Consider the following 21,189-nt stretch of genomic DNA (forward strand, 5'->3'; position numbering starts at 1 on the left):
TGTATCTAATTTAAACGAAATTCTGCCACATATGAATCCACCAAAGCGCATTGGAGCACCCTGGTGGAACATGCTCCTAACCTTCTCAGAACGAGAGGAAGCCTTAGCCCAGCCGCCGCTATCAGCCTTGGCACTGTTGTCCATGAAACGATAGGTTTTGCCAATAGTTATGACACGATCAAAGAGTCGTGGACAACCTTGAATCCTACCTTTGGTTGATGGATTGAAATCATTAATCAATATCAATATTATTTTTATTATTATTAAGATTGAATTAAACTGATAAGTTTAATTCAATTTTTATGTCATACATCATTAGTTATGTTCTTAACGAATAGTCAAAACATCAGAAAATAAATCGGATAATATTAATATTTTATGTGACTTATGGATTTTCAATTAAATATTGCTCTTAACTGGAATTTGAATATAATGGTGATATAGTTTCATCGCATCGAGTGCAAATATTAGTACATCTTCCAATTTTTGATTACAGCAACTATTTTTAAACTGTCTTAATAATTTTCTTAATACAATCAAGCTACAACTGATATCTAAGAGAAACAAAAATAATATATTTTTATTCTATTATTATTTATTATTTTGGCTTTACTTTATTGAGTAAATAAAAATAAGTAACTCTCAAACTTCAAATACATCACATTGATTATCATACTATACAAGAACGCGATAGATAAGATTATATACATCAAGCCTAAGCTAATTAGTTTAGCTTGCATTTGTATTCATCATTGGCTAATTATCGTGGGCACGTGATGACAAATTAAATTAATTGTTGCCATCAGAACATGCCTAATTAATTACGCAAACTATTCTAAACATACAAATGCAAAAGTAACTGTCTGTTTATCTGGTACGCTTTTACGGCCAAAATAATTGGACAGAATTTGATGAAATTTAATATAAAGCAAACTTAAACCGACTCACCCTTAAAATGCGAAAAAATCCGCGGGCTAATACTTGTTATTTATATAAATGACAATGAATCTTAAAACTGTCAAAATATATGTCTATTTTCATTTAATTTTCCATATATAAGCTAATTGTAACACCTGTTTTATAATTTGGCTTTTAATTCAAAAAAATAATTAGCCAGGCAATATCACCCGATGGTAAGTGGTCGTCAAAACTGCCCATAGACATTGGCAGTGTGCGCCATCGACGTTGGGAACTAATATGTTATAACAAGGGATATAGCCCGTAGTTACACTGACTCACATTCACTCTTCAAACGGGAATACAACAATATAGACTATTAATTAATATACTGTTATATGATGAGTAGGTACCTACACAGATTGGCTTTAAGGAAACCCTACCTAAAAGTAAAACGAATACTGAGTTGTATCAAGTGCATTTACTTGAATTATTTTATGAATGCGAATCATGTTTAATTGGGAATGTTACAAGTCGGTACCAAAATTTGGTGCTGTTAGAATATTTCATATTTCTGAATCGCACCGGCTAGATACAAAGACTGGTCAAATTAATTTCAGTTATAGGTACGGTGGACAGAACTGCCTTCGTTTCATACCGCATAATTTGATTCTGAATGCTAGACACGTTGGACCTAAAATCTTGAGTAAATAATGAATATCTATATTTGGCCAAGTGTAAGTCGTTTGTTTTTTTCATATTTTGTCAATATTAAATACTCTTAGCTAGTTACATTAGCAGCCTGTAAATTTTCCTCTCCTGGGCTAAGGCCTACTCTTTTGAGGCGTCCTCTGAGGAGAAGGCTTGGAGCATATTCCACCACGGTGCTCCAATGTGAGTTGGTGGAATACACATGTGGCAGAATTTCGTTGAAATTAGACACATGCTGGTTTCCTCACGATGTTTTCCTTCAACGTCGAGCACGAGATGAATTATAAACACAAACTAAGCACATGAAAATTCAGTGGTGCCTGCCTGGGTTGGAACCCGAAATCATCGGTTAAGATGCACGCGTTCTAACCACTGGGACATCTCGGCTAATTAACTAGCTAATAATTCCATTACGCAATCGATTTCTCCTCCTAAATCTTATCGCAAATTTAATTTACGAAGACTTATGTGGTAATTTTTTATCGGAAACATACAGGTTCCCACGATGTTATACTTCTTTCATTCATTGCAATTTATGAATATTTAAAAGCAATGGAACAAATACTAATATTAATTTAATATAATACCTTCATGATGTAGATGCGGTATGAGATAGCTGGCCTGTCGGAAGCACACGTCGGCTCGCATGTCGCGCGCGGAGCCGCACGCCGCGCCCGCCCAGCACGTCGCCACTTGCGATCCCGCACCCTCGCACGCCGTCTCTGACGTCGACCTACAAGAAAACATATCACGTTAAGTTCTTTTCATTAAAATGCTTTGCGTAAATGATAAATAATTCGGTTTCTTCATGCAAATCTGTAAATAAAAAGATATGTATATTTTATGGGTCGTAATTGGACACATCGGGTCATTGCAAAAAATAAACTCTTAGATTAGCTAATCAGGGTTTAAGCTTCAAATTATCCTATGCTAGGATTTTTGAAAATATCTTAGTCCATTACTCAGAGACAAACTATCCGGTCCTCCGCAATCGTCATAGAATTTTCATTTATGTTCAAACAATAAAACGATCATCGAGCGAAAAAAAAATCCACAGCGTGTTCTGGTAAATCTGGTATATTTAAATCATTTACAACGTGCTAGTCTTGTTATGCCACTTCAAAAAATATGTTAAAGGGCTGTAAGCTATTTTAAAATCCAAAACAAAACAATGTTACTCACAGGAGAATTTAATGATATTAGATCACAACAACACAACAAATTATTAGTATGAAACGTTCGACGGAGTAAATTTAAAAATGGATATCGATATATTGTGTTTGATATTAAGAGACTTCGACAGTCACACTGTTTGACTGATCACTACCATAATTGGAACTCGTATATGTATTTTGACACGAAGAATACTTTTATATTATTAATTTTGTCGTAACTCGTTTTTAGATGACGTTCTGATCACGGACAATTAGTATATATAGTATGTACATGGGCACGACAGCATTTGTCATATTTTGTTAGTTTCTCAAATATGATTTAGCTAGAAAAGTGATTTTTAATATTTTAATTATTTACCCTTTATAGCGACATCGTCGAATGCGAGTGCGCAGTCCGTACCCACAGTCAGCATTGCACTTGCTCCACGCGCCCCACTCTCCCCACTCGGGTGGTTTTTGTTCTTCATTCTTCTTGTTTTCTATACTATGGCCTGGCATAGGCTCACAAACCCGGTCGACGCACCACTAACAGGAAAAATGAATACATTTGAATAAAACAAATTTTACCTATTGTAAATATAAGAAGCAACTAGATATTGCCTGCGGTTTCGCTCGCGTTTTAGTGGCTGGTCGTCAGGCGTTAAAGACAAAAAAGCCTATGCCCTTTCTAGGAATTTATGTTTGCTTCAAAACTAATTTCATCAAATTCGGTTCAGTAGAGTGGCCGTTAAAGACCAACAGAGAAACAGACAGAATTTCATTCGCATTTATAATATTAGTATAGATATTTGAAATTATGTAAAAGCAATAATAAATAAAACATCAGTTACAGTACTAAGACATTCTAAGGTCCACTTATATAGTATATGATTCTCTGCGCAAAGCGTAACATAGTTTTTGTAGGGGTGCTATAATAAATGATCATAATTCATTTTTATGTCTCTATTATGTTCAGTAAAAGTAATATATAGCTTATTCGAAAACTAATAAATTTTGTCATTGAATGGACGTAACTCGATATCGTTGGTCTTGATCTTGAATAAAATCGACAATATTCATTATGAACTCGAGAAAGAATTGCCTTTTTAAAGTTGGCGTAGTCGTTATCGTAACTTTGGAAGTAATATTAAAGTGGGTATTAGTTAAATGAACTAGTTTTGTAGTTTAAATAAATATATATTAGCCAAGAATTATTTGTAGTGCATAGTATAAGGAATATGTCAATCTAAGATTTTTCTTTATCTGGCTCTTTCAATTGGTTTAAAACGATTTAGTATTATTTTTGATCCTAAGAAGGGGGAAATGTATTTTGTTGATAAACGAATATGAATGGCAAAAAAGCGTCTGAAAGGTTGAAAAGGTTTCATTAATTTTGGTGTGCGTATTAACTTGCAAATTTGGAATTTGTAATGAAAACCTGCCTGTTTGTTCATTAGTATACGTGTACACGAAGAGGTTAATTTTTTTTTTACATTATGACATTTTGATATGAAAAAAATGTGAAGGCACGTGAAAATTCAGAAGTGCTTGCTAGGGTTTGAACCCTCAATCATTTATTAAGGTTCCGCTAACTGGACTCTAGCTGGGTGAGTTGACAGCTAGAGCAGCTGAACCTGAGGCTGAGGCTGAAAGCGGATGCTTTCGCACAAACTTGTTATTTTACTTTTTACAAATAAAGACTTCTTATTCGTGTTCATGAAGTTTCCAAGTTCTTTTTTTTAATATTTTTTAATATTGCATAAGAACTTCTTGCATAATTTTAAATGATGCAAACTATAAGACTATCGGGTAATACATGTAGAACGTCAAATAGATTTGAGCAGCGTAACACTGTATTCGTTTTGTATTAATTCAAATTATATCGTTAACATTTCAATACAATATATTACATTAAATGCGTTAAAACTTCTTAAGCAACGTTTTATATAAAATTTTATTTATATCACTCGAGTAAACGCTTCCAGGCATTAGAAAATAGAAATGAAAAATTCTATTTCCTTTGTAAGTCACCGCAGCTGTTTCATTTTGAAGCTATTAAAGTCAGACTTCACAAAATAAATTTTAAACATTATATTTCGTTTTATTTATTCACGTTACCCTAAACTTTATAAGCCCTTTTGTTGGAAGATATTTCTTTATAATGCCATAAGCAGGATCATTATCGCTGCTCGCTCAGCAAGAAAAAGAACAGGCTTACTTTAGTGTGGATTTCAAAGAATTTATTCATTTAAAATGTAGCTGTGATTTATTGAACGTTATTATCATTTTTGAATTTATTTCATTTTACGTGTAAAACATCATTTAAAATTAATCGTGTCGTATGGTTTGCTTATTGTTAAATGAAATGAATAAAGATTCTTGAGTGGAGACAGAATAGACAAGCTTAGTGTAGGATGCCCTGTGGCACGGTGGAGCGATGATGTACGGAAGGTGGCTGGTAGAACATGGATGAGAAGGGCTGAAGATAAATGTCGATAAATGTTCCATAGCAGAGGAAAAGATTTAGGGCTTATTCAAATGTATTGCTTAAAGGAATATGCAGGTCAGTGGATACACGTGTTGTAGATTTTCAACTGACACATGCAGTATTCCTCACGATGTTTTTTCCCTTAACTGCCAAGTACGAGATGAATTATGAACTCAAATTAAGCACATACAAATACAGTGGTGCTTGCCTGAGTTTGAATCCGCAATCTTTAATTCAGATTCACCTAATTAACCACCGAGCCATTTCGGGCGGCAAATGTTTATAATAGAAATAATTTTCGATAAGAGTTGTTTATATTATTACTATTTTTGTTATTTCTCACATATTTCTTTCATCTTCACATTACAATAATATCTGTTCTTGTCCTTATTTATGCGCGTAAAGAGATTTATATACGTTTATTACGATTAACATCGACAGCTGTGTGAGTAATAAATCTTTGTCTGTTTCAGACACTTCAACAATCGTCACAACTTATTTGCGCGGTTACTACAGTAAGCTTATGCACTTATAGCCGTGGGCTCAATCTGCGTCTGTAAGAAAATTTACATACGCTATATGGATATCGCATCGTTATCTATGTTTGCTGTTATTTTATCATGAACCTTAACACAGGTTGTTCAAGACTGAAAATAGAGTGAAGCGATTATTTATTTACGACCTCCGTGGTCGAGTAGTGTGTACTCCGGTTTTCACGGGTGCGCTACTCCGAGGTCCCGAGTTCGATTCCCGGCCGAGTCGATGTAGAAAAAGTTCATTAGTTTTCTATGTTGTCTCGGGTCTGGGTGTTTGTGGTATCGTCGTTACTTCTGATTTCCATAACACAAGTGTTTTAGCTACTTAGATTGGGATTAGAGTAATTAATGTGATGTTGTATAATATTTATTTATTCATTTTCTTATTCATTATTCATTTATTTAAAATATCTTGCTCATAAAATGTACATTTTCAGAAAAGTAATCGTCAATATTAAAAATAGAAAATATATTTCTTTTTACATATTTAGACAAGTCATAATGTCCTTTGGCCTCTAGCCAGGAAATATTACTGAACAAAGACTGCCGTACCTAACGAATTCGAGGAATTAACAGGTCACCGTGACTGCACGAAAACCTTCAAATATTATGAGGATGGTGCCAAAAACAACACAAAATATTTAACCGAGGCCGCTATGCAAATTAATTCTTCGTTTATAATCACTTAATTAAATATTAAATCATCAGACGCGACTTTGTAACGTTCTTGATATTATCTGCCCTCGCGACGTTCTAGCGTTTGAATCAATGAAGAGCTTTAGAATAAAATTGAACGTACTTTTGTATTCGCAGTGCTATCGGCTGGGAACATGTGTGAACTAGTAACGTATTCATAAAGGATTTTATTGCATTAATGCGCGCACACGAACGCTAAAAATCGTTGATGGAATCTCAAACAATATGCATATTCTGCGATGTTATCAACTTTTCGTGTGGGCGGCTCTTTTTATTTAGCTAAAGAGACATTCTGCTATTGTCCGCTTAGTTTGAAAATAATTTCATACGATATTTCTTACGAAATAGAAATTAAAATCAAAAACAAAATAGGTATTATTTATCTTTTACAACCTTTTATCTCTTACAACCGGCAAGAAACTCAGTACCTATAAATAATGAGTAAAGTACAAAGATATAATTTATTTAAATACAATTAAACTATTATCTATCCTAGATAAAAATTAACGAATTATTATCATAATTAAACGATTTATTATCGATACATCATTTTATCCAGTAAAACGAAGGCGTATTTATCAATATTTTTTACATAAATTATAAAATTAATTAAAAGGCAAAGTTATATAATTGTAGACTATTTTTTTCTATGCTGGTAAATTTTAGTTTTAACTTAACTTAAGCCGTTAGTAGACAATGCGGACAAAATAAAATTAGAGTAGGTCATATAGTACACGCGTCCGCGGCATAATAAAGTGCACCGAACACGTGACAAGCGTGAAAATATTGTCTAATTTAACTCTATTTTTGGTCTTTACAAATCTCTATGGTCTCTTTGGATTATTTGAGTATGTTTTACGCATATAATAATCTACAGTATAAATAGCGAATAATTTAACGATGGCTCAAAAATAGTAATTAAATTAACGACTTTATAACAAGATTTTAAAAGTCCCACTACTGGGCAAAGGCGTTTGCATCTCCATGCATAAAATAAACGCATGAAAAAAAAAACAAATATTTTCCATCAATTTTTTATTGTATATGCACCATTGGTATATACACATATACCAATGGTGCTGACAATTATGCATCAGCTAAGCCTCAAACATCGGTAAACTATTTTAGATAAATAGTAACGAAATACTTTACTACAAATCATGACTAATTATTACCTCGTGAATGAAAATGGAAATATTTCATGAAACAGGCACATGCCATACAGATCAACAATGTATCTATAATTACATTATCGCAAGAATTCGAAATAATTCAACAAAACAATGGGATGTTAACAGTTTAAATTGATAAACAGCAAAGGTTAAACAATAAACTTACAATTTTAGCCAAAATTTTCTGAGATATTTCTCAATACGTGTATTTATTAAACAAACTTGATCGATTTTTTTGATGATTTAAACTTATTAGACGCATAATTAATAATCAATTGTTAAACATTTGATACATGTAGGAGAGGTACACGAATTTTGAAAAGTTTCAGAGTCCTCGTTTGATTGAATTTATAAGAATAATATAGTTTTAATGATAAAATAATAAGTCTTGAAAAATTTTATCTATCATAAAATCGATGTATAAATAATCTTATTTATCAAAGAACGGTTCAATTTTATTTTTTTGTAATAATATATTTCGAAATGTATAATCAAATAAATTGAATTTCGTAAAAAATTGGACAAATTTCGAACACTCACGACGATATTACTTTTACGAGTATTAACGCGTTATATGATATCAAGGTTTACGTGTTCATTGGGCCACGTCGCTCAAAAGATCGAGTAATATAAATAATACGACACACAAATGTATATAAAAAAATTGTGCAATTGCTTTTAACCATTTGGGGGAAGGCTGCGTTCAAGCTTGTCTGGGTAAGTAACACCCGCTCAACAGATAGTCTACACCCAAACAACGCTTAGTATTGGTGTTGTTGTTTGAAGGTTGAGTGACCCAGTAACTACAGTTACAAGGGAAATATCATGGGCATTGGCGGTGTAAGGAATGGTTAATATTTCTTGCAGCACCAATGTTAACGGGTGGTGATAAATGATTACCGTCAAGTGGCCTACTTGTATATTCATATATCTATTCACTGGCGACGGTGCGTCCTGTCTACGTCGAAACTTACGAATTAATTATAAAAATTATATATTCTACCGCCTAATAACAGTACACTGTATTGTTGTGTTCCAGTTAGAAGGGTGAGTGAGCCAGTGTAATCACAGGCACAAGAGACATAACATCTTAGTTCCCAAGGTTCGTGGCGCGTAGGTGATGTAAGGAATGGTTAATATTTCTTACAGCGCCTTTGTCTATGGGCTGTGGTGACCGCTTACCATCAGGTGCCCATATGCTCGTCCGCCAACCAAGCACATAAAAAAAAAAATTAAGCGGATACGAGAAAATTTATACCAAAAAATTGTCTTACTTATAATCATCATATAACATCTGTTTCAGCAGTTCGTTGCGGTGTAATATTCTTTACCATATTATATTTGTTGACATATTATAATAATTATATATAATATTTATAATACTTTAGTTATGGGCTACCTTTACCTTTAGACATTCACAATGCTAAGGGCGTTTGGCGAGGCTGCGACCTTTACACTTAAGATGTCACAAACACATACACGTAATGTCCATTGCGATAAACAATATCTCGGAATGTAGACACACAGACATTATTTATTAAGAGGACCTATATCTTGAAAGAAGAAAGATCATATAATCTTATTGATACCACACATACAGTCAAGTCAAGTAACTATTAGAAACTATTAAATGTTGTCTCAAATAATTTAGAAAGAACATTACTCCATAATTTTATTTGCTTGGCTTGTGTTAAAATAAATGGCATTGTTTAATTATTAGAGAATAAGTGTAGTGTTTCATTTAATCGAAAAAAAAATAATAGGAATTTGTTTGATCCCTTACTTGAGTTTCTATAGTTAGAGTTTTATGTTCAACAGTAAAAAATAAGATCTTTTACGACTTTTTTACTATTTCTTTCAGGATAGTGGGTTTAGTATATAAATTGAGATGGCTTCTTGAATTGCCATACATTTATGACTCCAATTTCGTCGTTTTATTTGTACAATAACGTAACACGTCTGACATACCTATTAGTTATTGCCTACTATATCTTGTAGCACGTGGGGTGAACTGTCTGTAAAATTTAGTGAGTTTTATAAATAAGCAATTGACTATTTTTAGCAAGTGTAGCTTCTCCAATGGGTTCATGAAAAAAGTAATGGATTTTAGGCTACGATGCAGGATCAAACCTGGGCAAGAACATCTGATAAATATTTTTTGTGTAAAATTTCGGATTATTTTTAATATAAAATAGCGATAAAGAGAACTGCAATTCTCATTACGTACATCTAGTTGATGTTCCACAGTAAATGACCTTGATTCAAGCAAGCTATGTCTTTTCAAAGGAAGAAATGGCCATTGAGTATATTTTAAAACCCAATATGTACGTTAAGTATTTAAATTGAAACTTACTTGGTTATTACCACAAGGCGTTCCTTCCAAAGGCGGCGCACGCTTGGAACGACACACGTGCGGCATGGAGCGATGCGCGCACCACAGCCGGGCGCATGCCGACCTCACCTTCACCGACTTGCAGACCGAGAAACTGGCGGAACAAATTAATGACATGATAAACATTTAGATTATATTAAACGCTGCTTATTAATCAGTTATTAAATCATATAGCATCATTTTCGTTCCAATTCATTTTTACTATATTTACAGCTTTATTTATATCGAATTACTAAAGTCAGTATCTAAATAAATTTAGGATTTTGAATATAACCTACCTTATGTACTACCTAGATAATACTTACTATAATTATTATATGGATTCAAATTTTGGTTAATTCGAGTAATAATACAAATACTTGGACCTACAGAGCTGATTTGTTTATAGAACTAGGGAAAAGTCGAACACTTAAACGGCAGGACAACTCTCGAGTTTGGGCTTAATTGAATTGTTTTGATAAGTTCCAGACATTAACAATAAAATAGATCGTACTTTTTAATTATTTTAATTTTATAATTTCTTTTAACTTTTTAAATATAGAATAATTGATTAACATATAACAATACATTGGAACGGTATTCATCTTGTTCTATCGAAGTGTAAATTTCGACACAATACGAACAATCTCTTAGTTGAGATAAAACGATAAGTCATATAAAATTTCAGCGTAGCGGAGTGAGGCAGTAAATCAATAGTCTTATCCTTTGTTCTCAATAATTAGGAGCATGTTCAGCGTAAACGAGAAATTCCTGATACATATCATTTAACGATTGAGTCAGCTTTGAATGTAGGTGAACTAGAGCGATAATATGTATTGAAATTATATTTACTTATAACCATTATTGTAAGACTTATTTATATGATTATGTATTAACAAACTACTGGTTTATTTATATTTAATTGGAAAAAAGTTCTTCGGTTTTTGATACATTATTTTACTGCCGAGCTGAAATACCTGGTGTATAGATTTTGGTAACATATCTCTAATTCATAATATAACAGTCACGTTCTATCTGATTTTATTTCTTGTAATTTCACGATTCACGTCACAATCTTTATTACTAACTGGAAATTCACATTCAGTTGTTTTTACAGAAGGTGATTGGGGATTTTATATTAAAGAACCTGCAGGTGGTCGTTTTATTAGCATTGGTTTTTATATCACCTGTAAAGCTGTTAATTTATTGAACGCAAGGCATTCAAGAATTTCAAAACACTTTTTCAGATATTACTTTTGAGATATTATGAACGTTTTCTTGGATCCACTTGTAAATTGTGCATTTTACAGAAAATATTCAAAGAGTCAGGGTAAAATTTTACTTGGTAATAGGGCTTTGTGCAAGCCCGCCTGGGTGGGTTACAACCACTTCTCACTTATTTGACCGCTAAACAGCAGAACTTAGTATTTTTGTGCCTAGCTTGAAAGAAGAGTGAGACAGAGTAATTACATTCACAAGGAACATAAATTCTTAGTGCCTACGGCTGCTGACTCATTGTCGATTTGTGGGCTGTTTATGGGTGGCGACCTAACCATACATAAGAAAATAAATAAGTTACATGGCTATGTTACAATATGATGAAGATGAAATTCGAGTGAACTAATATTATAGCGTTATAAATAATTATTATAGGTAAGTAATTGGAATTTTATCTTCAATTTGTTTCAAATCATTCAAATCTACTTCCTATATACAATCAATCAAAATATCGAATGTTCAAAGCAATAAATCAAGGTCTGAATTATCGCAGAAGGTCTGGTCTGTATCACCGATTCGTGAACTTTATAGTATCAGACGCGTTCGATCGTCACTTGTATATTGTCGTTAGAATCATAAGACTCGTATACATACATATTAATATGTTGATCGAGAGAGGAGATCTGTTTCTGTTTAACACATTTTCAAGAGAAGCTTCGATATGCGATTTTGTTTTTTAGTTTGTAATTAATTTTGTACGATTGTAATTGTATTGTAACTTTCGCATTTATAATCTTAGTAAGATTTATTTTAATATGAAAAACATTACTATTAACTTTAATGCACAATTTACATTTCAAATTAATTAACAATGCATTGTTAATAATGTTTTTACATATGTAACGAATGTATTATTATTATGTTATTAATATTACTGAACGAAAAATAAGTGTAGGTATTGTATGCTTATTTTAAATAAATTGTAAATATTTTTGCATTCGACATATTAAGAAAATGGCGATCCATTTTCTTAATATAAGGATATGAAAAAGGTTACCTTTTTGACAATGTGTACGCGTAGTTTCAAGATGATCTTTGAGTAGTTAAGACGACAAGCGTAACAATAAAATAAAAATGTCTTTCGCATTTATAATATCAGTTAGGATAGTTCTTAAAAAGACCGTTTGGTTAAAGTATTAAACTAAGGTAAGGCTGTGTAAGTTACGATTCAAAACCTCTTAGTGGTTTCGGTCTGTAAAGTAAAAAAAAACATATGAATCTCATAAATAGACAAAAAACTTGTTAGTTTTTACTGCCTTTATAATTGATGCTATATCTTTACGATGATTTTATATCGCCTATAAAATAACATTTAATATTCAAATTAATTCGATTTTTTTTTACGGGACCTTTTATTTTATAACATAATTTAATAAATGAAATATATTTCTTTTCTTTTTGACAAAATACGCCAATTCGAACTAGGTAGTTAATACAATATATACGAAAATAATAATATTTAATTGTAAGGCTGTATTTCATTGAATTATAAGTTAGTAATAAAATAGCATGAACGTTCTCTTAATAATTCCAATCATCGTTGCAGTCAAGAATTTAATCATAAAACAAAGGTTGGTTGGCAAGTGGCGATCAGGAACTTAAAAGCTTTTGTGGCTTCGGTAACTAAAGCGATTATAAAGTTTCAGATTTATGTAGACAGCTTTTAGTTGAGAATAAATTTATTTAGAAATTACTTAATGTGTTTTACGACTAATCCGGCACGACTGAAAATTGTTAATTGAAAGAGTTTTTCGTATTTCACTAAAAAAAAACTAACATATTTTTTTCCTTAAATTTATTATTGTCACCGAAAAGTATTTTATCATTCCATTTCGCTATTTGTTCAACAATTTCTATTGAAATAGACTGCAGTAAATTATTGGATGGCAATTTCATTCGGATTTCAGGTAGTTGCTTTATTAGTAAAGCTTTGCTGATTGGCTCTGTGTAAACCGATTATTGGAAAAATCGTCAATAGCTGTCGATATTCAAACGCATGTAGACGTGTTGCTTCACGGATGTGTCTTTATTATTTTTTTACTGTTATTATACAACAGCTCTATTGAATCGCTTTGGTTTTTGGTTTCCATTAAAAACTAAACTCAATTTTCGTCCTGTCTGTTCGCTGGTTATCTTCACGCAAATTATTTTTGCTATTACATAAATAAGTATTTACGTTAAACAAATTGTTGAAAAAGAGTAACAAACGATTTTGACAAAGTGCTACCGGTTCGATTCTGAGAATCTTCATTCCGAACCGGTAGTGCTTTACATTTAATTAAATAATGTAACATGGTTCAAAAGTTGATTGTTTCTTTGGAGAAGCAGATTGTTGGTTTAGTTTTTAACCCTATCATATTTAAGAACAAATAGTAAACAATAATGTTTGCTAAGTGTTTTGAACATTTCTTTTTACATAAAAATTGTATACACTGTGATCTTAAACAAGTAAATACAAAACAAAATTAACCTGACAAACTACCACTTGGAATAGTGGCAAAAATGCTAGCAAAATTTCTTCCGTAATTCCGATTCTCTTGGCGAGGAATGAACCCGCTTGTCAACAGCAAAGGCAATAAAACGTGGTGCTACACACTTAATAAAAGTATTTGTATTATTACTTAAAGGTAATTATTTCAACTGGAAACAGAACAAAGATATAATTCAGAATTATTATTGTCTCAAGATAATAAATATTCTCAAGAAGGGAATAAGTTCTTAATATATCGGGTGTGCTCGTTGTAGTAACGAGAAACAGATTGGAAATAATTTTCTTCATAAAATCTTTCGTTGACTTTGGACGGGCCAGGTTACGACCTTGGCTTCATTAATAAAAGACGTGATGAATTGACTAACAACCGAAATCGATAAAGTCTGGTTTTACATTTGTCATATGGTGAATGCATTTGTTAAGATTTAAACAGTGAATTTTGGTTTGCTCAAACTGTTAAATGCGCATATGAAAGCCCGGTGGATTGCTCTTATGATATACATTAAATTTTATTAAAAAATATAAATTGTGCATTAAAAACATTACTTAAATATTTTAAATTAATATTTTCAATAAAACGTATCTCTGGCTTACGCTTTTTTCCAATACTCTTTGTGTTAAATATTACAAATACTACAAAAATATATACGATTTTCTTCCATCTAAAATTCGCAGCATTCGATGTCGTTTATTGAAGCGTCTTAGTTTTACAAATATTTCTTAGAAAAGTATTATGTTGGATTATTCGATGGAAATCAAGTCTTCATAAACTATATTCAGTTCTTATTATTATATATTTATTTATTTAGGTAGGAACGGGCAAGTAGGCCACCTGATGATAAGTAGTCACCACCCCCCATAGACATTGCGCTGTAAGAAATAACAGCCAATAATTATATTACATCAATGCGCCACCAACCTTGAGAGCTAAGATGTTATGTCCTTTGTACGTGTAGTTACATTGGCTCACTCACTCTTCAAGCTGGAACACAACACTAAGTATTGCTGTTTGGTGGTAGGATATATGATGAGTGGATGGTGGCAAGTATTTTCATATTTTTTGTTTTCAAGCATGTTGGTGTAATATTTTATTATTGGTTCAAATACGAACAAACTTCTTAGCACTATATTAAGAACATATTTACTTTGAAATTTATTTAAATATAAACATGTGAATTTAACGTCATCGGGAACTTAAATATAAATGTTTTTGATTCGTTTATTTCGCAGCGAGCGAGTAAAGCATTTGTTTACGAAGGCGTCTTTTGTAAACGTGTCGTGTACTTTTTGTTTACTTACAACGAGTATACAAACATCTAACCGAAGAACTTTGACATTTACTTCTTCTCTTTTCCTTTTCCAAGTACTTATACATACTTTAATAACACATGCAAAAGATTGTATACTATAAATTAATGCATAAACAGTAATTAAACATCAAAGAGCCGAGATGGCGCACTGAATTAGAACATGTAGATCTTAACTGAATATTCCTAGCCCATACTACGCTCTGATTTTCACGTTTGTAATTTATGTTGAATTTATCTCGTGGTAAAAAAAACGTCTTGAGGAAACTTGCACGTTTAAGACGAAATTCGGTCACATTGCTGTCTGGTACTGGTATGTCACCACGAAGCGGGTTTTCGGATGTATCGAAATTAACGGCATAAATTACCGACTACGGAAAAATATATTGCTTTAGTTTTCATTGAAATCTGCCCGGAGATTTGGCTCTGTGAATTTTAAATTTGGCTATCCCACCCACTTGAAAAATCGAATCTATCCACTTCACAAAACTTTAAAATGTCTTACTGACGTATAAAATACCAGAACAGATATAAAATTTTTCAGAGAACGTCCTTCCAGGGACTTTTTTTAAATTAATCTCCCGATAGTTTGTTTGAAAATTCGTAATTTCTGAAGTTAGAAACATGGGAATCGTATTTAAGCTTATTTATCTGAGTTAAAGACGTTGTTAAAACTCCTTTGAAAATTTATATTTAAGTATGGATTTATGTCGTTTTTGTAGCTTAGATATACAAAATCAGTTTAATACTAAAATACAGCGGAAATTACTTGAACGTCAGCATAAACAATATACTGAAATATTCAAAAGTCCCCATCGATAATCAAATAAATTACATCAAATTTATTGCAAAGCCCAGGTGTGTAGTATGCAAGGTCAAACTTAACAAATTTGGGGTTTTGAATTTTTAACGAATCTTTTATCTTAAAAATAGCTTAATGTAATGACGTAGATAATGCATATTGTTCTTACGTTTTTTCCTCTAAGATTCACAATTATTGAGAGAAAAATGATCCTAAAATATCCTAGAGTTAAACTTATCATGAAACATATTGATGGATTTTCACTCTAAAATTTATTTAATTTTCGGTGAGTGATGTCGCGTCTAAGAGAGCAAATATAAACTTAATAATACGATTCTCGAAACATTTGTTTTCAAATTAGAACAAATATGATTTATTGAAACCAAATCATTAATAGGATTGTAAGTTTGTTTTTTTTAATACCAGCTCAACGATTTTTCAATGTTCGTCTAAGCTGTTATCATTATGCGTAGTATTATATTACATCAATATATTATCTTACCCTTCACCGAACTCAGTGCGGCACTGCTCGTCCATAGTAAAAACATAGTTCGAGAGCTCCTTGGCGCCCCCTAGCTCAACGCCCTCATCCTGGCTGCGCTCGTGAAGACACCACCACTTCCTATTATACATATTTAAATATATCATTTTTAATTGGTGTTATTGATATATTAGAATGGTAGAGATTTTAATTATCGGTGATACAAAAGACGCAACTTTAGAAGTAAATTTAAAGATTATATAAGATTTAAGTGGAATAGTGTTGTATTATAAATAGATATTAATTAATCAGGAACTGTTTGTAGTGCATAATTTATACCGGAGCTATTAGCAAATCACATGGAATATGCAAATCTAAGTTTATTTATCTTCACTCCTTCGATTGGTTACACTATATAATACTTTATTATATGATTGGCCGAGCCGAGATGGCCCAGTGGTTAGTACTCGTGCATCTTCACCGATGATTTCGGGTTCAAACCCAGGCAGGCACTGAATTTTCATGTGCTTAATTTATGTATATAACTCATCTCGTGCTCGGCGGTGAAGGAAAACATCGTGAGGAAACCTGCATGTGTCTAATTTCAACGAAATTCTGCCACATGTGTATTCCACCAACCCGCATTGGAGCAGCGTGGTGGAATATGCTCCAAGCCTTCTCCTCAAAGGGAGAGGAGGCCTTAGCCCAGCAGTAGGAAATTTACAGGCTGCTAATGTAAAAAATGTAATGTAATATGATTGGCTTTTGAGTGAGCTCTTGTCGGGTTAATTTTAACAGTCGTTTGTATTTGTTAATGAGCAACATATGACATTAGAAACAAAAGAAAAATAAGAATCGAATGTTAAAAGAGAAATCAAACGGGGTCTGCAGCCAATTACACACGCGACTAATTGCATAGCGGACGGACACCGAACGAACTAATTAAAAAAGTTTTTATTTCTAACGAACTTTATATAGATTTCAAAATGTCTAGCATTACACCAAAGATTGATTCGAGACGGCACAGTGGTTAAGCGTGAACACTGAACATTAATCAAAGATTGCGTCTTCAAGTCCAGGCTAGTACAAGTGAATTTTCATGTGGTTTATTTGAGTTAAATTTGTTCTCATGACCTGTGGTGTGGGATAACATCATCATGGAACCTCGGATTAGAGTATGTCCATTTCGTTGGGCAGAGATAATTAGTCGCTAATTACAATTATAAAATAACTATATAAAGTTAAAGCTTTAATTATTTAATGTTTTTCTTTGTGAATACTAAGTTTATTTGTGTATAATTATATCAAGATTGTTTAAATAACTATACATGTAACTTACTTCGATTTGTCATGGAATTGCTGCTTGGAACACGAAGACCAGGCATAGTTGTGTAGTGTAGCGAGAACTGTAGGTGCCATCACTGATCCGCGGATCTCGTCTGCATCACATTCCCCATCGCCATCGTGGGTCAAACCCAGTCTGCGTAGGAAAAATATCTATTATGCATTTTAAATAGAGTTGTGTGTACACCGGTTTTAATGGGTACGCCACTCCGAGGTCCCGGGTTCGATTCCCGGCCGAGTCGATGTAGAAAAATTCATTAGTTTTCTATGTTGTCTTGGGTCTGGGTGTTTGTGGTACCGTCGTTACTTCTGTTTTCCATAACACAAGTGCTTTAGCTACTTACATTGGGATCAGAGTAATGTATGTGATGTTGTCCAATATTTATTTTTTTTTAAATACTAAATATATAAAATTTACAATATTGTATGCTTACTTCTGAAATGTTTTGTAGCGACAACTATTCAAAAATATTTCTTGGAGCGATATATATTAATTATTGCTGATCTTATATATATATATATATATAAATAATTTCTGTTGTAAAGTATTAACTATACTTATATTCTAATTGCGACTGTTACTCTGTCTGTTTTCTCTTCACGCTTAAAAGAAAAAGAAGGGTGTGACGTTTTATCAATTTCGTGCGGGTAAAGCCGCAGGTTCAGCGAGTACTTTATATTAATATACTTTGATATATAAAGTATTATGTTTGAAATTAAACGTGTACAAAAAACCAACCAATTATAATTTTTCAATCATCATTTTTACAGCGACAATTAAAAATCTCATATCGAGAATAACTACATTAATGTCACATTGAGTGGGGGCTATAAACGCCCACCAGTGTAATGGCAAGTTTATATGCTATCCAGGTAAAGGATAATACGCAATAATATAAAAGTAATGAAACTGCAGACAAAAGGATATCATGGTTAAAATATCTTAGTTCCCATGGTGCGCATGAGCGATGGAAGGAATGGTCAGTAAATTGTCAGTAGGCTTTTCAGGCATTTCAGGGCGGTTGGCGGTGTACCTATTTTTTTTTAGCAAAAAAATCAATTGTAATGTTATGAATGAATGTATCCTTTCAATTTACGTGAGACTATTTAAAAATAAAAATAATTCGTTCTACGTATCTACCACGTTCCCAGATTAATTATGAATCAAATAATTAAGGCCATGAGTCATTAGAAGCATGGACAGTGCCTTTTTGTACAAGTTCGGATGTGATGATTGAATGTTCTTGAGTCGGAGGCCAATTGCCGTCCTGCTATGAGTTGATAAAAACCATCAAAGAAACGCCGCACTCGGCCGAACTCGGAGTATTTATAACGAAGATAATTATGTTACTCTCTGAGTAATTATTACTAGACTAAACCCAGTTACTTTATCAGTTTGCTTTTAGTAGCTGTAGGAGTACTAATTGCGGTTAACGCATAAATATGTCTAAGATAGCATTCGTTAGTGGAACTATCACCTTCTACACATACATTGCTTATCTAGATGGAGTGTCTAACAAAAAAGTGTAAAGGAACTAAAAAGAACGGGCTAACTTTATTATCTTGGTGTGCGTTACAACTACGTTCGTATCTCACCAAACGTCATACAACTTTACTATTGTACGTATAGTTAATAGCCAAACGTTGGACACTATTTTTTCGATGCGTTCTCAGCTTTGATAGTCCATCTACGTCAAATCAAAGATTCTACGTTATATTATAGGATACGATACGTATTTATTTCTAATTAGAAGAATATTTTTTTATAGATCTAATATGATTATTTAATAAGGTGTGTGTGTTAAAACTTTATTTATTGAACAAAAAGTCGGTAAAAGATTCTTTCAAATATTTTATAAATAGGCATTAAATTGTTATATGCAAGTGACAGCTGACAGGTTCATTTTTCATTCAGAGCATCGGAATAACGATTAATCTGGTAAATTGCTGCTAGCATTCTAGCCACCTTTCCGACGCGGTTACGATTTGTACAATATATTTTTTTATGTACATATTTTTAAATCATTAATGTAAATAATTATTATTTAATTAAACGTTACTTTTGTAAATATTTGTCGCATCAGAGTAACATAACTAGCTAGAGGACAACTCTATTTACCGGAAGTTCTTGATAACATTAATTTATACCAATTGTCACAACAAATGTTACAGTTGAAAACAACGATAGCGTGATTAAGGTACCACCTATCACATAAAATCTATAGTGAGTATTTTTAATACAATTTTTACTACCCTTTTTATAAAGGAACTAGCCGTACATACGATGGGTGTTACCATCGAAAAAAAAAACATTATGCTGTGAGTTGTATGTCAGCCAGTCAATCTTAAATTGTATGAAGTAGAAAATTAATTAATTATTAAGCAGAACAAGTAAAAAATAGCACTTTATATTTTTTACTTTTAAAGCAATATCTGCTGTTTATTTCTGTTAATAAATAATACGTTGCGTGACGTACGTCTCTTAGAAGTAACACGATATTTTACTGAACCTTCATTTGTCTCATATTGACCTCTGCGTGGCTTTCTTTGCCGTCATAAAACTCTATATCATAAATAAATTACAGATTCAGTATAAATTATTGCGCATGAGCGCAAGCCCTCCGCTGTACATTCGTATCGTCGAACTCCTGAAAGACATCGAAACCGAATCACTGGTTCCGAATATTATGTTTTTACAAATGAACATTTTTTTTTAAATTGTATCATCAATTTCGGATACTATATCCGCTACATACAAATAAATATTTTTTACCTCCTTTCGTGTTAAACGTTAAACGTGTCACGCAAAAACCACAATTACGATCGATATGGAACTTTCATATTATTTTAGTTCATAACTTCCGGTCGGTCATGGGTCATATAGTAAGTTATTATGATGATTTGTATGTTATTAAAATGAATACAATAAAAACAATTGCGGTAATGACTAAGTTAATTGTTACACTATACTTGGTTCTAGGGCATTGTGCAAGCCCGTCTGGGTAGGTACCACCCACTCATCAGATATTCTACCGCCAAATAGCAGTACTCAGTATTGTTGTGTTCCGGTTTGAAGGGTGAGTGAGCCAGTGTTACTACAGGCACAAGGGACATAACATCCTAGTCCTCGGGAACTCGGTTCTCCTTACTCCGTAATGGTTAATATTTCTTACAACGCCATTGTCTATGGGCGGTGGTGATCACTTACCATCAGGTGACCGATTTGAACGTCCGCTTAACGATATCATAAAAAAAAAAATACAAATAATTAATCCTTATAAAATTAAAATATAAATTGAAATATTAATTTTAAACGTAATACTACCTCTTAGACTTTCATATTGAACCAGTGATTTAAAAATAATACGAAATATTCAAATAAGTGCGTAAAAATAAGCGGGGCCTGTTGTACGTTATAAGCACAGCAAGCACAGTAAGTATCGGACCAGTGGAAGCTTTAC

At 32.6% G+C, this 21,189-nt stretch overlaps 1 protein-coding gene across 1 annotated transcript in view; it reads right to left on the reverse strand.

The window, feature by feature from the left end:
- LOC125065256 (A disintegrin and metalloproteinase with thrombospondin motifs 3-like) overlaps positions 1–21,189 on the reverse strand; it is a 58,478-nt gene that overhangs the window by 21,065 nt on the left and 16,224 nt on the right. The window contains exons 5-9 of the mRNA XM_047672772.1: positions 17,724–17,864; positions 16,406–16,525; positions 10,008–10,140; positions 3,142–3,308; positions 2,196–2,341 (exon numbers count right to left, since the gene is read on the reverse strand). Coding sequence (XP_047528728.1) covers positions 2,196–2,341; positions 3,142–3,308; positions 10,008–10,140; positions 16,406–16,525; positions 17,724–17,864 — 707 coding nt within the window. The remainder of the gene's footprint in view (positions 1–2,195; positions 2,342–3,141; positions 3,309–10,007; positions 10,141–16,405; positions 16,526–17,723; positions 17,865–21,189) is intronic.

The sequence above is a fragment of the Vanessa atalanta genome, chromosome 7 (assembly GCF_905147765.1).
Source record: "Vanessa atalanta chromosome 7, ilVanAtal1.2, whole genome shotgun sequence".
Classification (NCBI taxonomy): Eukaryota; Metazoa; Arthropoda; class Insecta; order Lepidoptera; family Nymphalidae; genus Vanessa; species Vanessa atalanta.